At 42.2% G+C, this 20,807-nt stretch overlaps 1 protein-coding gene across 4 annotated transcripts; it reads left to right on the top strand.

Annotated features, from left to right (window-relative positions):
• The first annotated feature begins 622 nt into the window (after positions 1-622).
• On the top strand, positions 623-20,336 carry katnip (katanin interacting protein). Of its 4 annotated transcripts, none has more exons than XM_030754753.1 (29): positions 623-745; positions 1,284-1,406; positions 4,116-4,204; positions 4,504-4,679; positions 5,106-5,218; positions 5,335-5,436; positions 5,591-5,740; positions 5,972-6,215; positions 6,387-6,512; positions 6,629-6,780; positions 6,966-7,072; positions 8,619-8,715; positions 8,801-9,010; positions 9,157-9,294; positions 9,975-10,830; positions 13,163-13,930; positions 14,015-14,223; positions 14,412-14,490; positions 14,565-14,742; positions 14,858-15,023; positions 15,325-15,491; positions 15,576-15,640; positions 16,822-16,932; positions 17,451-17,590; positions 17,733-17,834; positions 17,917-18,077; positions 18,363-18,389; positions 18,660-18,745; positions 18,837-20,336. In XM_030754753.1, the coding sequence occupies exons 2-29, from the start codon at positions 1,395-1,397 to the stop codon at positions 18,893-18,895; spliced, it is 4,890 nt and encodes a 1,629-aa protein (XP_030610613.1). In that variant the 5' UTR covers positions 623-745; positions 1,284-1,394; the 3' UTR covers positions 18,896-20,336. The 4 variants fall into 4 exon arrangements, with proteins under 4 accessions (XP_030610613.1, XP_030610612.1, XP_030610614.1 ...); XM_030754752.1 differs by having other exon boundaries at positions 6,387-6,518; XM_030754754.1 differs by lacking the exon at positions 18,363-18,389 and having other exon boundaries at positions 6,387-6,518.
• Positions 20,337-20,807: the final 471 nt, after the last annotated feature.

Below are 20,807 nucleotides of genomic sequence, written 5' to 3'. Positions count from 1 at the left end.
ATATTGTTTACTTTTGGGAGTTTGAAGCTTCACATCCTTGAACTGCTAAACAAAAAATAAAATATGTGTGCGCACTTCACAAATAAAGTTGATTGCTGCTGGTGATGGTTGTAATGAATTGCACAAAAACCTATGGCATGCTAAGTTGCTATACTTGGGAGCGCTTTTGCAGAAAGACTGATGTCAACCATGTTGATTCCATTTGAATCCTTTTCCAAAATGTTGATTAATCTTTCCTATAGATTAGGGGGGGTTACCATGAGTGAGTGTTGATTAGACTGGTTAATCATGATTCTGCAATGGGGGTTCAGTGTAAGAGAGTGACCATAACCTGATTTGTCTGGTTTACATCTACAATGGTTTTATTTCAGACCCCCTCCCCATCCTTGTCCTTTTTTTATATATAAAATGTATTGATTTATAATAAATAAAAACAGTGTTGAATTTTTGACCTCCGAAATTTGTGTCATTTCACTTCAGTGATCTTATTCAATGTAGAGCTGTGCTGTATTAATTGCTTTAACGCCCTTCCTGTCAGGTGGAGTGGGGTTTGGCAGGTGGAGGCTTGTCGATGCAGGAGGCAGAGAGCGCACCGGCGAGGGGCGTGTCTCTCTCTGCTGCGGCTCTCGCCATTGGTGGACAGCTATCCTGGTTACCAACCAACACAACGCTGGGCACATGAGAAAACAGAAAAAGCTCAAAATTTCGAAGGTAGTGGCTAACAGATTACCCTTTTACGTGGACTGTAAGTATTTTTCTTGTATATATCAGACCTGGAGAGTTTTCGCTATTATGAAAGCAATACACGGCGTTATTTTGTCATGTAATGTAAAGTAGTTAGAGGCTAACTCGCTAGCCTATTTTAGTTTTGTTATGAATGTCAGCGCTTCTTTGAGCTGTGGGCTGCTTGCTAACGTTGCTTTTGCCGCTTAACCTACTAGATAATTTATGCGACACAGCCGCAGCGGCGTTGGAAATTGCAAAATGCGTTATCTTTTCTCTAACGCTGACATAGTCAGCAAAGGCTAGCTCGTTAGCTGTTACAGAAATTAGAACGGCAGCGCTACCGCACATGCCAACTCAGTGCACAAAATGCTGAGCTGTTTTACAGCGAGTTTTGTCCAAACCCTGGTTAAAATAAGATGAAAACGTTAACAAAACCGTGAGTATTGGGTATTTGGTCCGCCCAGCGGGTGTGGCGACATTTTCAACGAGCTGTTCTGAATGTATTTGGGTTTCATGTCGCGGCTAACCTCGGGGTTATCATCTGTGTCCCGCTGCAGTGGTGAACAAACAGCACAGATTTCAGGGATACATTTGAGGAGTGTTCGTCCCTCTTCAAAACTATGGGATAGGGTCATGTGAGCAGCAGCATCATCATCTGCACCCACACCATGGATAACGAGGTAACGATAGCTTTAAGTTCATATTATCTGCCATTTTAATTTACATGATACTCTTACAGTGAACACTCTGCATTTTCCCACGGCATTAAACTCAGTTAAAATAAAGGCATGCCATTTTTTTGTCTCAATACTCTGTCACTAACAACTATTTTCTATCCTTCCTTCACATTTCTTTGCCTCCCTTCTGCTCCTGACCTTGACAGATGCTGTAGGCTAGTTGACTTGTAGAAACTGAGTAAGGGCTTTGTGATTTCTTTGTTCATTTGCATGTTGTTTCTCTGTACACACACACACACACACACATACATATATATATATATAAAATTAAATGGCATGAGCTTTAGGCGATTGTGTTATGCAGTCAACCAGTTTGCTCTCCAAGACCCACTTTTTGTTTAATCTGCTTAATTTCACCACAGGCAGCATTATTAAGCTTAAAGCAGGCAGACATCTGGTCTTTTAATAAGGACCATTTCATCTCAGTTCAGTATAAAACTGTGAGAATAAAATGCCCGATGTCACGGTTGTAGAAGCCTGTGGTAGTTCCTTACTTTAGGGTTTTTGGTTTAAAGTGACACAAATTGTTCATTTCCAGGTATTTACATTTGGATCTGATACACAATTCAGACGATGCCTCCTTTTGTCTGAAGCCACCCATTTTGGGGGGGGGTATTGGAACATGTGATTGATAAGTGTGTTTTGTTGCCCAGGCGTGTCCTGTTACACTGATTATTCAAAGAATAAATGGCACTGAACGTGCGCTCAGTTTCAGATTTGGGTTTTGACCGTGCGTTTTATAGTATAGGAGTAACCACCATGAAACCAGAGTCGTCTATGGGTGGAAAAAACTCAAGAAGATGGAAAATCAATCAGAGGCATTGCACAAACATTAGCCATAACCAGTACAACAATGTCCTGTAGAAGAAAGTCATCACTGGTGTGCTAAGTAACATGTTAAACAGGGAGACTAAGGAAAACATCAGCAGTTGATAACAGAAACGTAAGTACTGTAAAGAAAGACCCTAAAACAACTGTTAATGACATCAGCAACAACCTGCAGATTGCAGGAGTGAAGGTGTCACAATCTGTTTGCAGAAGACTTCATGAACAAAAGTACAGAGGCTTCACCGAAAGATACAAACCACTAATTAGCAAGAAGAATAAGAAGGTCAGGCTAGAATTTGCCAAGACGTACAGAGACAAGCCTCAGAGATTCTGGGACAAAGTTTTATGGACTGATGAGACAAAGATTAATCTTTACCAAGGTGATGAAAAGGCTAGAGTTTGGAGAAAGGATCTGCACATGATCCCAAACATACAAACTCATCTGTGAATCACAGTGGAGCTAATGTCACAGCTTGGGCTTGCATGGCTTCTTCTGGGACGAGCTCATTAATATTCATTGATGTTGATATGCATGATGGCAGCAGTACAATGAACTCAGGAGTCTAGAGAAATATTTTGTCAATTTAAAGAAAGATGCAACCAAACTGATTGGGAGATCCTTCATCATGCAGCGAGATAATGGCCCAAAACGCACTGCCAAAACTACAAAGGAGCTCACTGGGGGCAGGAAGTGGAAGACATTTTGACTGGCTGAGTCAATCTCCAGACTTAAACCCTGATGAGGATTTTACCTGCTGAAGAGGAGACTGAAGGGAGTACACCTATACACCACAAAAAAAATAAAAAATTGAGAGGGGCTACAGTGAAAGCCTGGAAAAGCATCACAAATGTAGAATGTAAAAGTTTAGTGATGTCAGTGGGTCACAGGCTTGATGCATTTATTGCAAGCAAAGGATTTGCAACTCAATATTAAGTCCTCTTCATGGATGTGTTCAGACAAAAGGTGCTATCTTTGGTGCTATCAGATCCAGATGTAAATACCAGGAAATAAAAGCTGAGATGTTCATCTTTTGTCTGTTATTGAGATTTCTTTCTTCTTTTTTTTTTTTTTTTTTTTATTTGAATGTCAAACCCAAATGTTTTCACTCTACAGCAAAATTAAGGCATTGGCCTCACTGATCCAATACTTTTCGAAGGGAGTGTAGTAGAGCTGCATTGTGAAGAAGTGTCTGAATTTGGCAAGACATGCAAGTACTGGGGTCTTGGCCCATGCTGAGTCAATAATTTCAGCATGAGCCCTCAGCATGGGCTTTTTTTGGGCAGTATCATAATTGTGTGGCTTCATATAAACATTCAGACTTTGGAGCTCTTTAGCAGTAGATATTGTAGATACTCTAAAATTATGTTGAGAAAAAGGGTGGAGTTGATTTGAAAATGATACTGCTCACAAATGGCTGCACTAGGCTTCAACAATGTTAATGTTTGCAGAGCTGCTTTACAAATGATCGTGTTTTATTAGGTTTGATTGGTAAGGACCTTTTTTCTTAAGTCATTTTTACATCACCCATTTAACCTTAGGCCAGACACTGACTAAATGTTTTTAAATCCAATTATAAACCTTGTGTCATGACACATTGCATATCCTGCACTGAAGCTTTAGTTACACACTCAGTGGAGGAGCAAGTTGCTTGCATAATTGTGGTGATGCTCCGAATAAAGTCGATTTTTGTGACTGTGGATACCTGTGCAAGAATGACATGTATTATGAAAATGTGTTGCCCACATACAGCTAATGTAGGCCTTTCTGACTTTTTATTGTGTGTGTGTGTGTGTGTGTGTTCACTGATGCGTGTGTTCTTGAAGGAGAGTAAGACGTGCCAAGGAGAGAAGCTTGCCTCTGCTGTAGATGACACTCTGGATGAATATTTAATCGCCCTCCAGCACAAAAACAGGTGAAGTGTGAGCACAGGCTGCTGGGGAAGAGACAGATTGGATTTCACAGGGGAAATGCACAACTCCTGTATGACTTTCAGTGGTGTCTAATTGGAGCACTGATTGGTTTGCTTCCCTCCCTTGAGAAACAATACATATAGTGTATTTTTTTTAAAAGGTGGAAGTGGAAAATGTAACATAACTTAATAAATGTGTGAGATCTGAAATCATTTATTAGCCATGTCAAACATGTTATAGTTTGCTGTGTTTTCAAAAGGTAGTAATTAGCTGTGTTTTGTTTTTGCTTTTTACTCCTCAGGGTCATAAAGCGCCTTAAAGTCAAAGACCCCAGGGAGATCGAGTTGGAACGGCTTGAGCAAGGTTTTTCAATTTATCTTAACGGAGCCAATGCCGAAGCCAGTAGGAAGCAGCTCAAGGGCTATAACCACAAGCCTGTCTCCTCACAATCACCTTGGGGGACTCCACGTGCAGCAGGTATGCGTCTGCTGTTAAGACTGATTTTAAACCTACAGTCAAAACTAGATATTCGTGTATAAGACTTTAGTGTTTTTTTGTTTTTTTTTCCCTCTGTCATCCAGGGACAGGTATTGTTCTTAAGTGTTCAGTCATATTTAAGGTACAATATCATACTTTTTTTTTTGTTTCTTCTGTCACCCATAAACCATATGTAAAATTAGCTAACAGCCACCACTTCTCAGCTTGTAGTTTGTATGGCAGGATCCCGTGCCCAATCCCAGTGAATAAATGATCGTGACAGTTGTAGCTGGCAGGCAGTTTTTTTTCGTCTTCCTCTCTGTGCTGTGGACCATCTGCGTATGTGACTGTGTGTTCCTTCTCCTCTGAGGCAGTAGTCTGCTGCACGCTGCTCATGTTCCTTTCTGTGCTGTGACTCATCGGCAGATGTCTGTAGAAGCGCCCACCAGCTAACTGAAGATAGTAGTAAACTGGAGCAGACCAACAGGAAGCGGAGCCACACCGCCCCAGGAAAAGTCCAGAGGAAAGAATGGGTGCAGGTGCAGCCATTTGATTTCCTAATCTGATCTGTTTTAACTTTTACTTTGCAGTAAAAATGGATGTTTTCCTATTTAAGTACGCACATTTGATATTTCCTCTTTTCTAATATATGCAGGATTCTGTTAAAATTCGAACAGAGGATGGACCATGTTTGCAGATCTCCCCAACAAAACGCTACTCTGATGATTTTGAGCCCTATGAAAGTGTAGACATGGAGGTAGAGTGAAGACATAACAATGCCTACTAAGCCTGTATGTGTGGGTGTTTTATTTTTAGGGGAGGGACTATCTGCCAGATGCAGCTGTCTGTACTACTTAGCATCTCTCTATCTCTGCTATTTTCCCTTTATCCAATCATCATTTTTCATACAGAGCTCAAGTCCGCGCTCCCCTCGTAGTCCCTGCTGCCCGAGGAACACCTTCAAGGTGTCACACTCTTTCAACTCCAGGCCTGAGAGCCAAGGAGGCCAGCCAAACCAGGAGCATAGCGAGAAGGTGCTTCTCAACCTTGAGGAAGTGAAGGTGAGCAGATGAAAAAAAATATGTGCACTTTTTTTTAATGTCTTCTTGTCAAAGATGAATTAGAGGTAGTTACCTTAATTTGGTTCATATCCCTTGGTGTCAATTTATGGCACTTTTTTCAATAGTAGTTACTCAGATCGTGAGGATGGTTAAACTGTTTGTGCCTGTGAGTGCACAGAGTGATGCCTGTGTGCATGGATGGATGTATAAATGCTGACCTTTGCAAAATAGGTTTTGCGTCGGAGCCTGGAGGTTAGCATGCGACGGAGCAGCCGTGGCTCAGCTGGGGAGGAGTCAGATGAAGAGTGGGTCGAGGAGCAGATTGAGAGGGATGAGAGCACTGAGAGTCTGGATGAACTGGGGCTGCCTCTCCCCTCCTCCAAGTCGTCCTGCAACAGCTCTCGGCCCAGCAGCTCCCAAAGCCATTTTGACTCAGCAAACCTCATTGTGCTGGACTTCGGACCGTCGCCTAAAGGTAGGCTCATATGGAAATTTGTTATTGATTTAGGGTGAGTCAAGAATGGTTACATCCCCTGCTTTTCTGCTTCATCAGCACTGACATAAGGATACTTGTCAGCTTGCAGTCAGCAGATGATAAGAAGCATCTATTCCTGATCTAAAACAATTTCCTTTAATTTATTTTCAGGTCGTAAGATCGAGCGTTCTCTATCTGTAAAAAGGAAAGAAAGTGTTGAGAGTTTTATACCCACCAAACCTGTGCTGGTGAAGAGTAAGACATTAGATAGGCCACCTTCAAAAGAGAGCTGGGAAGGTCAGAGTAAGTTGTGTTTTACAAGCTTGTGTCCTATTTTGGAATAAAAATGTGTCTGCAAATATTCCATAGTTTCATGATTGTTGCTTGAAAAATATGTGTGCTTCCTGCTTAAGGGCAGAGGAGTCAGGTGGAGAGGCCCCTTTCAGCAACCAGAAAGGCTTCTGTTGAGGAGCGAGACTCAGAGGAGGTTATGATTAAGGTTCGCCAGGCCATACAGAAAGAAAACAACCCTGTCCAGAGTGCAGAGCTCTTCAGTCGACACATGGTCTGTCTGAGCCACACTACGCTTCTTACATCCTTTTATCTTAGCTCTCTGTCATCTGTAACTGTATACTTTGCATACTTCTGATTTTAGTACAGTTATATTTTCCTGGATTTCACTTACACGTGAACCTTGTCCCTTTTATATGGATTTGTCTACTGCTTTCATTGGGTTTCCTTTTCCTCTAGGCCAGGGGACATCAGGTGATGAATGGTTTAGTGTGCCACGACACTCACGACAAGGATGAGAACAATGTGACTCTGGCCATGCAGAGAATCACACTCATGGGCCCCAGGTATGGTGACAGAAAGTGACACTAGCATAACTGAGTGGCATACTATGAAGCAAGTTTGGTTTTCTTTGCATTAGCTGGTTCAACAGAACCTATAACCCCAGTCACAGAGAATGCATATTATCATGGTGATTATCAACTTTCTTTGTTATCCCAGGCTTACTTCTACTTCTGTCAGAGACATTACCAGAGAAATGGTGTTAAAAAACATGCACCTGTCTGGGAGCATGATATGGGATAATAATGTACAATTCCCTCTGTCTTATTTCTAGTTAAGTCACTGCTAATCAGCTAGCTGCCTGTGTCCTGTTTCGCTACTGAGAGGCTGATCAGGCTGCTGTTGTCCTCGAGGCCTTTCAGCTATCTCCCTAGAGAATCTCTCTTCTCGTGGTCAGACGTGTTAAGACTCTAACGTCTGTGACTGCAGCTGGTGACAGTAGTGCTTGCTTTGTTCTGGGGAAACACTAACCTGAATCTGCTGCAGGTGGGAAACTAGTTCATGGGCTACCACTCAAAGCTCACCGAGGCTGCAGAGCAGAACAAGGACTGCTGTCGCCAGGTGCAGTTTTAAGACGGTGGATGTGGAGTCACATGGTGAAGAACTCACTGAAAAGCCAGCTGTTTATTGCACTGTCATTTATTGTCGGTGTATAATGTATTATTTCTCAATTCTGTTAAGCAATCGTGCGTGCACGCCTCCTTTTGTGTGCACATGGTGCACAAATACAATCCAATTCTATCTGTTTTACCACTTGGTCTGCTTTCAGTATTGCCCTCCATTTCCAACAGGACAGCTGCACATTATAACTCTTAAACTTCACGATCCATTTAAACATGATACTTGACATAGATTTAAGTCAGGCTCTGTTAAATAATCAGAGGCATTGAAATCAGTTTAATTTTTGGCAAAATTGAAGTGAAACAAATTTTCTTAATTTAATATTCTTTGTAATAAACAAAAGAAACTAATATACTCCTTAATCTGTGGCTGCAGTACCAGCAGTGTAGGACCAAGTGTGCTACAACTTAACAGCTTTGTTTGTTGGTGTTACAAACATACGCCTCAACAGGCTGAGTGTGTGCAGAAAATCTGTATAGCTATTAGAGCACATAATCAGGAAAAGAATAAGTGAAAATGTTGCATTTACAGCCAATTTTATAGGTGGAAATTGAACTTGACCTCTGCAAGACTAGATTATGTGTTCAGCACAAGTTGCTATGGTGATCTGTTCAGGGCTTCTTTTTTTTTTTTTTTTTCTTTTTTTTTTAAAAGCCACCTGACCCTAAAAAGTCTGACTATAGGCTCAACGTACCTCACTAATACATTAATCTTACTTCCTGCTGCATCTTGCTATTGCCTGTTATATTTCTGTAAGTGCTTTGGTGTTAAAACACCGATTGGTTATGTATTGTAAGCGTATAATCAATGACCTTGAAATTATGTATAGATTTAGTTACCACAGTGCTCAGCATTGGCGTGAAGATCAGGGATAAAAAAACACAGCAGTAAACGGAACGGGCAATCTACGAATATCATCCTTTTATTCAGGCAACAACAGAAATTGCTCAAAGCCTTGGAGAAACTCGAAGATGGACCTAGTTACAGCATCCCCCAGAGTGTCAAAATGGACTACAGCAAGCAGCCGGTGAGAGATCTTATTCCAGATCAGAGTGAATAATCCTGATACTGCTGGGTGGCATGCTTATGAATGTTTTGTATTGGTGTTGCAGAGAAGGCAGTCCTCGGCAGAGTACACACCTGCATTGTATGTTACCATGGAGATACTGTCAAACTGGGGGAGCGCTTTGCAGGTTGGGCTGACTGAGTTGCAGTTCTTCTGCCTCAGAAGCAAGAAGTTGTATGTGTCGCCTCTTGACTTAGACATCAGGAATGTCGACTACCCTGGGAATCTGGGGGCGCTTGTCAATGGAAAAGTGAAGGTGGGTTTCTGCTGCCGTAAATTAAATCAGCTATTAAATTAACAATTTTTCAACTGAACAACCTTAAATGTGTATAGCAGGTGTTTTTAAGTCAAATTAAGTGTCAAATTACAGATTATTTTATTTCTCTTCTCTTGGTTTGGCAGACCACCAAAGACCGTCACATGTGGACGTGTCCATTCCACCCACCCATTCAACTGTACTTCATCATCAGGAACGCAGAGCGCTCTCCAGACTTTGGAATATCTTGTATTAAAATCTGGAACTACAACAGAAGCCTCAGCGTATGTGTTTTCAATACATTTTCCATCAGTTCAACACAATCAGTTACAGACTTTTTGATTTCCATAGCAAGCTGATAGCTCATGCATGATGTTGTGTTGGTTTGGTTACGTCAGAGGTGCGTTGCTCTTTAAGGAGTGGCTGCCTGAGCTGCCACTCAGTCTGTCCAAATGTGGAACAGTGAGAGATTAGCCTCAGAGGATTAGTGTAACATGGGCTTCTGCCTGTCAGCGTCTCGGCTGTTAATAATGGGGCACAAAGACCCAAGCTTTTCCTAGCTTACTACAACCATTTAACAATATTTGTACTGGATTGTGCATAAGAGCTTGAACCTGTAAGGTAAGCAGTATGGAGTATTTTCTAGACTTCTCTAGGTTTATAGTGGTTTACTGCCTAGAGGATCAAAAAAGGTCTCAACTGCACTTATTAGCTGCTAGCTAGAGCATGTTAGTCAATAGTGTATCTCTATGAAATTTGACGAGGGATACAGAGACTTCAAAAACTAAATATTTTCCCACCTTTTGGTTTGTAGCTTCACTTGAATTTTTGTGATAATTCTGTGAAGAGGTCCAATGTAAAAATCATAAATATTTCCTCATTTTGGGTCGTATATTAGTGCTTTTTAAAACTGTTAAACATCCCTATAAGATGCTTATAAATTGATGTGCTCTATCTTTTCCAGGAGCTCGACATAGGTGCACGACATATAAAGCTGTACCTTAACAGCACATTGGTGTTTGAAGGTGAGCTGGAGAAGGGCTGTGGCAACCAAATCTTTGACTACAGCACCACAATTAATCTTCAGGATTGCCAAGTCTCTGACTCGGTGTTTTCCAGCCCTGTGTCTTCAGGACACAGTCTTCGGGGGGCCAGTCCCCATTGCTATGAGGACAGGAAAGGTGGAGAGGGTAGCGGCTGCCAGAGGTACCAAAGTTCAAATGTGCTGTCCAACACAGTAGGCCAGACTGTGGTAGACATGCAGGAGAAATCACATACACCGCTACCACCTATCATTCCTTCTGTGGGTGTTACATCCTCTACTCGTCGCTCCTCCACACAAAGGAACTCTTTTGACCTGTCTGCCTCAGCTGAGCCCCACTCTCTCAGGCAGCAGGTGGAACAGTCAGTACCCATGGAGCAGACAGTCACCACGCAGCCATCCTCTTCACGGGTTGCCCCGCAGTGGCTGCAACCTCTGAACAGAGGCCCTCCGGAGGGCTGTGAGACAAGCAGGGAGAGGCCGCTGTGGCTGGTACCTCAGCATTCTGCAGAGACCAAACAACCACTGGCTTCATCCGCTTCCATGCTCCCGGAATTGCCATGTAACCCAGGCCGTGTGTGCAGAGGGGTGGAAAGGACAACAAATGGGGTTCAGTGGAAGGCTGACTCTTTGGACCTGAGCTGCGACCTGCTGGAGGAGGTCGGAGAGCAAAAGCCAGACAGGCCCATCAGTGGACGGAGGAGCTCGTTCAGAAACTCTGCAGTCAATGCCAGGCAGACAGAGGAACAACTAAGAGCTACAGCACTTACAAACACCGGTAAGCATTGTCAGTGTTGTTATACAGAAACAGAGAGAAACACCTGTATATGGTTGCGCCACCTTTCCATTAAATGTTGCATTAAGTCTTAACTTAAAAAATATCCAGTCAAGGTACTAACAGACTAGTGCACCTCTATCTTATAAGCCTTGTAATTCAAACAAGGAAACACACTAAATTCTAGCAATATTACCTTTCAGTGAGTTATTGTCTTCATTAGCTTATCAGTTCTTTTTATAGGAAAGTTTATCTGCTGGTTAAAAATTCAAAGATGTATAGGCAGTGAGATTTGGAGAATAACACTGATATGTACACTGCTCAAAAAAAATTTAAGGAAGGCTTTGAAAACATATCAGAGTTCAATGGGAGGAAAAAAAACATACTGTTATCTACTGATATGGACTGGGTAATGTGTTAGGAATCAAAGGATGTCACACTGAAAGTTATTAACCTACAGGGACCTGAATTCAAAGACAACCTGAATATCAAAGTGAAAAGTGATGCAGCATGCTAGTCCATTTTGCTGAAATCTTATCGCAGCAACTCAAAATGGTACTCAGTAGTTTTTAATGCCTCCACATACTTGCTGGGTGCCTGACAATGCTGGGGCATGCTCCTAATGAGATGATGGATGGTGTCCTGAGGGATCTCCTCCCAGATCTGGACCAGGGCATCACTGAGCTCCTGGACAGTGTGAGGTGCAACCTGGTGGTGTCAGATGGACTGAAACATAGTGTCCCAGAGTTGGTCTGTTGGATTTAGGTCAGGCAAGTGTGGGGGCCAGTCAAGTCCTTCATCCTCCAGGAACTGCCTGCATACTCTCGCCACATGAGGCCAGGCATTGTAGTGCACCAGGAGGAACCCAGGACCCACTGCACCAGTGTAGGGTCTGATAATCAGTACAAGGATTTCATCCTGATAACTAATAGCAGTCAAGGTGCTGTTGCTTAGCCTGTAAAGGTCTGTGCGTTCCCAGGACCATCAATGACCCACCACCAACTCGGTCATGCTGAATGATACTACATCCAGCGTAATGTTCTCCACAGCTTCTCCAGGCCCTTTCACATCTGTTACGTGTAATCAGGTTGACCCTGCTTTCATCTGTGAAAAGCACAGAGCAACACCAATAGCAATTCTGGTATTTTATGGTAAAGGCCAACTAGAGAACACTGGGCCCTCAGACCACCCTCATGAAGTCTTTCTGATTGTTTGGTCAGAGACATTCACACCAGTGGCCTGCTAGAGCTCATTTTTTAGGGTTCTGGCAGTCCTCATCCTGTTCCTCCTTGCACAAAGGAACAGACACCAGCCCTGCTGATGGGTTCTGTCCCTGTCCAGCTCCCCTAGTGTTAACAGCCTGTCCACTGGAATGTCCATGCTCTTGAGACTGCTGGGAGACACAGCAGACCTTCTGGCACGTATTGATATGCCGTCCTGGAGGAGTGGGGCCACCTATGCAACCTCTGTAGGGTCCAGGTATTGCCTCATGCTATGAGTGGTGATACTGACCCTAACTAAATGCAAAACTAGTGAATAAACAGTCCAAAAAGATGAGGGGGGGGGGGGGGGGGGGTGTCAGTGGCCTCCACCTGTAAAACCATTCCTGTTTTGGGGGTTGTCTCATTGTTGCTCCTCTAGTGCAGCTGTTGTCAATTTCATTAGCACCAAAGCAGCTGAAACTGATTAACAACCCCCTCTGCTACTTAATTGACCAGATCAATTTTCCAGAAGTTCAATTGAATTGATGCTATACTCTGATTTTAAAAGTGTTCCTTTCCTTTCCTTTTCTTTTTTTTTTTTATTTTAGCAGTGTAGTTTAGCTAACTAGAGTTTCTACTCTCACCTTACTGACTGCTGTCTGGCCTTTGTGTCATCCAGTCATTGTCGTTCTTTTCGCCATTGATTAATTTGACAAACATTTGTCCTTCTGTAATCTTTTAAATGTAACATCAAAGATGTACTCATTGAAATTTGAAGGACAGAGTTGGAGTGTTAACCCTGTGATGAACTGTCGACCTGTCCAAGGTACTTTCAACTGCTGTCTGTTAGCTGGGATAGGCTCAGCTTCAGCCTCAAGCGGCATTCTAGTAAAAATGATATCCAGTTAAAGCTGACTGCTTCTTTATATTACTGTTCTTTAATCTCACTGATTTATTTGCATTGGGTTCATTTATGTAATCTTTAGATATTTAGTGTAATACACAAACTTATATATTTTTCTTATATTTGATGTCTTACAATGAATCTGACAATATCTTACAGTCCTTGCAGGAATATCTCTTTCACTTTGGTTTGTTAGTAATTCATTGTGTAATGTTTGTGTATTCCCCAGAGGAGCCCATGTCTTTAGTGAACACTAGCAGGAGGCAGAGTAACTCTCGGGCTCAGCTGCACAGCCAGCAGGATGACACCCTCATGGAGTCCTGGGATTCACTCACTAAGTTCAACCAGTGTCAGCGTGGACGGATCTCCAACATGGGGTTTGAAGGTGACATATTTGACGAGTTCCTTCAGCGCCAGGGCCGTGGTCCCCCCCCAGTCCCAGCCATCTCTTCTACATCACCCCACAGTCCACTTTCCTCCTTAACCACTCAGGGGGCACTGTGTGAAGGCCCTGATGATGATCCATCCATGGAGCGAGAAGATGAGTTTGAGATCCCAGTGTTACCTCAAGGCCAAAGACTGGTAATCAATATCCTGTCCACCTGGGGGGATCGTCACTATGTGGGTCTCAACGGCCTGGAGGTGTTCAGCTCTAGTGGAGAGCCTCTCCGACCTGTTCATATCCGTGCTGACCCTCCAGACATCAACATTCTCCCAGCGTATGGCAAGGATCCACGCGTGGTCACTAACTTGATCGATGGCATTAATCGCACTCAGGATGACATGCATCTTTGGCTAGCTCCGTTTACCCCTGGTTGCAGCCACACCATTTTCATGGACTTTGGTGCTCCGTACAAAGTGTCCATGATCCGCGTGTGGAACTACAACAAGTCGCGCATCCACTCATTCCGTGGTGTGAAAGAAGTAGAAATGCTGCTGGACGGAAGGTGCATTTTCAGAGGAGAGATTGCCAAGGCTTCTGGAACCCTTTCCGGAGGTATCTGAGCAGAATAGCTTCACAAATATTTACACTCCATGGTACATTGCTTTTGACCAACACTTCCTTTATTTATACCTTCAGGACTGGATCAGTTTGGGGACACTATCCTGTTTACCACTGATGATGAGATACTAGAGGCTATGTCTCGTTACGATGAAACCTTCCTCAGTGAAGGTGAAAGTCCTGAGAGCATGGTGTATGAGGAAGAGCTGCAGAGACCACGCACTGCTGATGGAGAAGGAGAAGAAAGACCTTTTACACAGGCTGGTTTCAGAGAGGAGGACCTCACTGTAAGTACCTCACTCAGATTCAGAAACACATTAATCTAAGCTGTGATGTTGACAGCTTTTCATTGTGTGGCCCCGAGTGGGCACAGAAACAAGGACATAACTGAGACAAAGGGCAGATTAGAAACTAAACACCATCAACAGAACAGTGTTATACAGTCATGCTTTAAATACATTGTGTTTTGTTTCAGCTGAAACTTCAACTCAACCTCACTATGAGCCAATCTGAGGAGAGTTTAGATCATATTCCTGGGATGTACACAGGAAAGTGTGAGTACACCAGTCATATCCTTTGTGTTTTGGATACTTATGGATACCATGCTAACTGTTTATCTTAATCCCAGGCCTTAGACTGGAAATGATGCTGACTTGGGGTGACTCCCATTACATGGGCCTGACAGGACTGGAGATTGTGGGGAAGGATGGAGAGGCTGTACCTTTAGATCTCAGTATGATGGCTGCTTCACCCAGGGACCTCAACGACCTACCTGAGTATGCACATGATCTGCGCACACTTGATAAGTATGTCCTGCACTAAATGTAGTGTGCCCTTTTTAATATCACAATTCAAGTGCATACTGAGATCGCATCAACATTATGTTAGCAGACACTATACACTGTATCTGTCATTGTTCAGACTTATTGATGGCCACAACGTTACCACTGATGACCTGCACATGTGGCTGATTCCTTTCTCCTATGGAGAGCCCCACATCTTGACCATTACCTTCACTAAGGCCCAGACCATCGCTGGTCTCCGTTTCTGGAACTACAACAAATCTCCCGAAGACTCTTACAGAGGGGTGAGAGACTTTTCTGCCAGGCTCAACACACATTTGTTATGATGCAGAATAAAGTTTACTTCAAACAGTTAAAATATATACTACTTTACATTGTAATTCATGCATTAACAAATTTTATGAACTAAAGGTGTGGCGCCAGAGATCAGTTGATGATTTTTAGACAAGTGCAATTTGCATACTAATGAGGCCATATTATAATAAGATATATTAAGATAAGTTTTTACTTTTAACCACAAATGTTATTTGCATGAGACTATATGCACCTTTATAAAACATAAGAATGTGTTCATGTTTGGTTCAGGTGAAACTGATTCATTTGTTCATGGATGATGTTGCCATCTCCCCAACGGAGGGCCTACTGATCAGGAAAGGACCGGGCAATTGTCACTTTGATTTTGCCCAGGAGATCCTCTTTGTCGACTTCCTCCAGACTCCAACTGATAACAAGAGCAATGAAGACTACCACAGGTAAGGACCAGAGCATGGATTTGAATAAACTGCTCTTTTCATCAGAACTGCCTTTGGTTATTTATAACTTTATTTTTAATTCAGAGGAAGCTCTAAGAAACAAGAGCAGCCAAGCATGGACTATGAAGCTCCCATCATGCCTTGTGGGTGTATCCTTTTTCTACACTGGTTTGGCGCACACTCATGCATACAGTGCTCCTGTCTGCCCTGTTGGTTCAAAAATATTCTGTGGATATTTTCAAATGTATGGATCCGATTGAGTTCAGACCACGTTAAGTTATCTGCGTTGGTTGCTTTGGCAACAGCACTGGCATGCACATGCTCGTCAAGAGTTCTGAGAGAGGAAATGCTGGGCTGGAGGAGAAACAGAAATGTGTCCTGTCATTTCAGTGTGTTGTGATATTGCACAAAAACCCTTCCACATAACAGAAACTACCAGCGAAACTCTACAAAAGAGCGAAATCACCATGTAGTTTGCTGTAGTGATAAATTATATATAATTTAGGTATTATGTCAGACTCATGTATTCATCCAGTGTTCTCACAAACATTACAATGTGCCCTCCTTTCACACTCAGTCTAGGAACTAGCCAGGACTCAACTCTATCACCTCTTCTTCATTCTTCCTGTAACCATTAACTTTGTGGAGTAATATGAACACAGCTAGAGTTAAGGCTGGGCTAGCGCAGCAAAAACATTTTTTTTTTTTTTTGTTAACGTGACTGTTTTTCTGAGGTGGCTGGTTACGCAATTAAGTGGTTAAAGTCACAGGCCATGCCTCTGACTAGTGTCTGGCCTGACCGGCCAAAGGAACCACCTGGAATTTAGGAGGATCAGATTAAGACCAGGCCTAAAAAAAACAAATATTTAACCCATTCCATCTAAATAGTTTTGACTGTTTCAAAACTGCAACAAGATGAATATATCTTTATAACTGGTCAGTCTAATAAAGGTTAATGGTGCAGAGGAGTCTCAGAAGAACCTTTTTATATGACAGTCTGAACTACAGTAATGTGTTTTGAGGTTATCAGTAAAAGTTGGTGGTAAATCTGACAAATATGCAAAACTAAGAAATCAGGAAGGGGGCAGATACTTTTTCATGGCACCGTACACATTTTGAAATCTAAACAAAAACTGAACATGATGGACTTAATGAAGAGGAGTCTGTTGTGTTGAATTGCGATGGAGTCCAATAAAGCGGTAAACTGCTTTCATCTTTTCACTTTTTCTTAGCAGCTAGTCAGAAACTCAGTAGAATCACAAGTTAATGGAGTGTCATGGACGTGTGACCTGAAATGCTTAAAGTATTTTTCTTGACATTCACCTGTCAGTCATCTTTCAGCTGCAGCTGTTAACAACCTGGGGAGACCCATACTACATCGGTCTGAATGGCCTTGAGTTTTACAATCAGAACCATGAGAAGATCAGCCTCAGTGACAACAGTATCCTTCCTCATGATCCAGACATGCGTCTGAGCTCACAGACCCAAACTCTTTGTCACTAGTTGGAATATGAGATGTTTTACTGTGAATGTGGTCAGATAGGTGCTCGCTTAAGAATGTGTGGTGTACAGTTGTGGTCAGAAGTTTATATATACTTATCACGGCCATGAATGTCATGGTAATTTGGGGGTGAGAAAATCCAAAATAAATTCAAACTTGAACACCTTATTCTTGCTTTCTTTAAGACAATAAAGATGCATGCTGTACAATCTTTCCACCCTGGAAAAAGAAATCCTTAAAATCCCCAAATTACCATGACATTCATGCCCATGAGTGTATATAAACCTCTGATCACAACTATAAATCTGTCATCTTAGATTGATAGGTTTTAAGTCACAAGGTATTAATCTTTTCCTCTTAAGGGCTATGTAGGAGTATGAGAATTACACCCTACCCCGATAACACACAAGTTTATTTATGAAACTTGGTGGTAAAGACCTCAACATTATGTCCACTAGACATTGCAGCTTTTCCAGACAGCGTGAATGTGCTGGACAATGTGAGTGGTGATGTGAGGACTCCAGATAAACTAATAGATGGAGTCAACTGCACCCATGATGGAAGACACATGTGGTTAGCCCCGGTGCTTCCTGGACTGGTGAGGGACTGTGTGTCTGTGTGTGTCTGTGTGTGTCTGTGTGTGTGTGTGTGTGTGTGTGTGAGAGAGAGAGAGAAAGAGAGAGAACATGGTTAACCGACTGTTTGCAGCTGACACGAGTGCATGCTTTGTTTCCATGCAGGTGAACCGTGTGTATGTCATCTTTGATCAGCCGATGACTGTGTCCATGATCAAGCTGTGGAACTACTCAAAGACGCCTCAGAGAGGAGTGAAAGAATTTGGGGTAAACCTGTTTGCTGTGGGTTTGGCAGTCACTGGTGTTTCTTTACTAGTGAATCTCAAGCTGCATATTTCTCCGAGTGTAGTTGCTGGTGGATGACCTCCTGGTGTATAACGGCATTTTGGACTGCGTAAATCAAGTGGCACGAGGCATCCTGCCTACTTGTGACCCAGCGGTGCCCTACCACACAATCCTGTTCACAGATGATGTCTACATTACCCACAGAGAGAGGAACACTGTCATCAGGTACTCAGACTTTTTAAAATGAATTCATGAATGACTGCTTGCTCACATGACTAAATGCTGCTTCATTAGGGTTTGCCTGACAGGGGTGTCAAACATGTGGCCCATGGACTGAAATGACCCCTGATCTATAATGTAAATGATATTTGACACAAACTCACTGAACTAAATTTTGAGATCCCTGTTATGTTACAGACAATCAGATTGACTGACAAAGTGGGCTAGATTAACCTCACTACCCGGGTAACTCAGTAGTTTTGAAAAGAATTGTACTCTTCTCCACTTCAGCCCCCGTGGCAGCAGACGGCATCAACAGTGAGTAAAAAAAAGTAGTGAAAACCCAGTGCTGGTGCCTCCCTGTGGTCAATTCCTGTACTGAAGATTCCTCCAGTGCCCTCAAATGTCCCACAGCCATCCCACATCCTCCTTACCACACGCTTGACTTGTGATCCCCAAATCCCTCCTCTCCCTGACTTTGAGCTTTGTATACCCTTCATTTTGTGTTTTATTGCCCTCTCACTGGCACGACAGTTTTTATATAAATGGCATCTGCTGTTGTCTTCCTTTTCTTGTGTTGCGTTGCAGTAATTATGTGGAGGATCAGGATGTGAAGATGACCAATGAGAATCAGATAGTTTATCACAATAAGAAGAAGCAGACAGCAGACCCAGGTGATTCAGAGGAACAATTGGAGCACTTATAGGTGGATACATTCATTTGTTGTAAAATGTGTCAGCTCTTGTCTGTTCTCACTCACTTTAGCTCTGCGGCCTAAAACCTGCATGACTGATGGCGGGAAACATGGAAGGAGGAGATACTGACTGACATGGATTCAGCGTTTGTAAAGTTTGAAGGACTGAAGGGAAGGACCCGTGGCTGACTTTTGAAAACCTCCATTAAACCAAATCCCAAAGCAGCCACCCAGCTGTGATTTGTGACAGTATTGTTCCAGTGTCTCACATAGTCCACACTGAAGAGGACAAAGATTATATATCCACACATAAACACGCAGGATTCCACTTTATGGTTGGATTTCTCCCCTTTTCTTTGCTGTGAAACTGTGTCCACAGATATCCTGAACATGTACTGTATAGTTGTCCCTCCCTCAGTGCCAGGAGAAAACTTTTGAGGCTGCATTTTATCAGCCATATTATTGTGCCTAGTACAAACACTATATCTGTGGCTGCTACTTGTGACTTGTGCTGCATAACCCAATGCTGCTTGTGGCGTGTACATAATCCAAAACCGGTAAGCTCCAAGGCCACATGAATACACAGTCCCATCAGGATGTGGCCGATGCTATTTTTAATTAATATTAATCACCAATGAGCCTAGACGATTAGATCTTGGCCTAAGGGGTATGAAAACACTCCCACCAGTGCACAAACCAATCCTAATGCTATGCAGCCACTAGTTTATATCAATATTTATATCTCTTATATATTTCAAAAGTGACTGGTTTTTTTTGGAAGTGCTTTCAGAGAGGTTTTTACCTTTTGAAAGATTCATATTATCGACTAATGTGATAACTGAAGTGCAGGAATATTGAGAACTGAAGCTACACAAAGCTTCATGCTAACAATTAGCTATTTGGCTTCACATAATTGGGTCAGTTTGTTTTTCTGCTTAGCATCAGGTAGAAAAGGCTTGTTTGCAATCCAAGTGACCTTCATTGAAGTTGCTATGCACATGCGGTAGACTTTTCTTTTTTGGAGGCAAACATCTCCTGATCAGTCTTAATAATTTGGCTGAAAATTGGAGCAATTTTCCACTTCAGATTTTGAGTAGATAACAGGCAACTTCTAATATGCAAATATTAAAACTTACCTCAAATTGAGAAGAGTGGTTATTTAAAAAGGGATAAATAGGATTCTATCTTCACTATAACACTTTGTAGTCTGTGTTGTACTCTTCTTCATTCAGTATTCACTGTACTAACTTGTTGCATGGAAACGTCTCCTCGGCATTAGAGCAATCTTTCTGTTTTTGGAGGTTTTCGCTGCGTCATTGAGCCCCAGTATAAACTGTTCTACAATCCTTACAGCTGGGAATAATTGTATATGAAATGCAGTTTTATGTATTTAATTTCATTATGTCCAGCAGCAATAATACTCATTACTCTGCATCTCCATTCTGCTCTGAGGAGTGGTGGACATTATTGTAGCTGTGACATTTAGTGTTCTGAAATATTTATTTTTCTAATCTTGATTAAATATGTATATTTGATGTAGGTTTATTGGAATGAATAAAATCTAAAATAGATTTTTTTATCTTTCTTTCTGAGTGTCTGGATTGATGAAACTATCAGTGGGCCATTTGGGTTTTGCTGTTTGCTGTGTTATAACTTCCTTGTCCTGATTTCTTTGTGCATCTGAACAAAGCCAACAACAACAAAAAAGTCTTAACAAGAACAACCTTCCATCAATGCAGTTCATTCTCTGGGCTGTATCTACTATTTAAATCTACTTTAAGAAGTCTGCAGTAAGGGCAGCATGACAGAAGTTTACTTTGATTACACAAACTTGTAGGTGAACGTAGTGGATAATGGGTATTGACTTGTAAATAACTGGACATGAATAACTTGAGCTTATAAAATATACTACTGTATATTTCTAACTAATCAGGCAGCTTATTCTTTTTCTTAATCCTTTCTTTAAAGATAGAACACATTATGGGGACAACTTGAAAGAAAGGTAGATGTAAAAGTGAGGTCAGAGGTCAAATATATATATA

Source organism: Archocentrus centrarchus, chromosome 19, assembly GCF_007364275.1.
Source record: "Archocentrus centrarchus isolate MPI-CPG fArcCen1 chromosome 19, fArcCen1, whole genome shotgun sequence".
NCBI lineage: Eukaryota > Metazoa > Chordata > Actinopteri > Cichliformes > Cichlidae > Archocentrus > Archocentrus centrarchus.
This window is presented reverse-complemented; position numbering and strand designations above follow the sequence as displayed.

Bases quoted from the DNA above. Each gene is read 5' to 3' on its own strand.
- katnip (XM_030754751.1), top strand. From the start codon at position 4,098: ATGCGTGTGTTCTTGAAGGAGAGTAAGACGTGCCAAGGAGAGAAGCTT. The intron at 4,205-4,503 runs GTGAAGTGTGAG...TTTACTCCTCAG, and splicing joins GCCCTCCAGCACAAAAACAG to GGTCATAAAGCGCCTTAAAG. The intron at 18,390-18,659 runs GTGAGTAAAAAA...GTTGCGTTGCAG, and splicing joins GGCAGCAGACGGCATCAACA to TAATTATGTGGAGGATCAGG.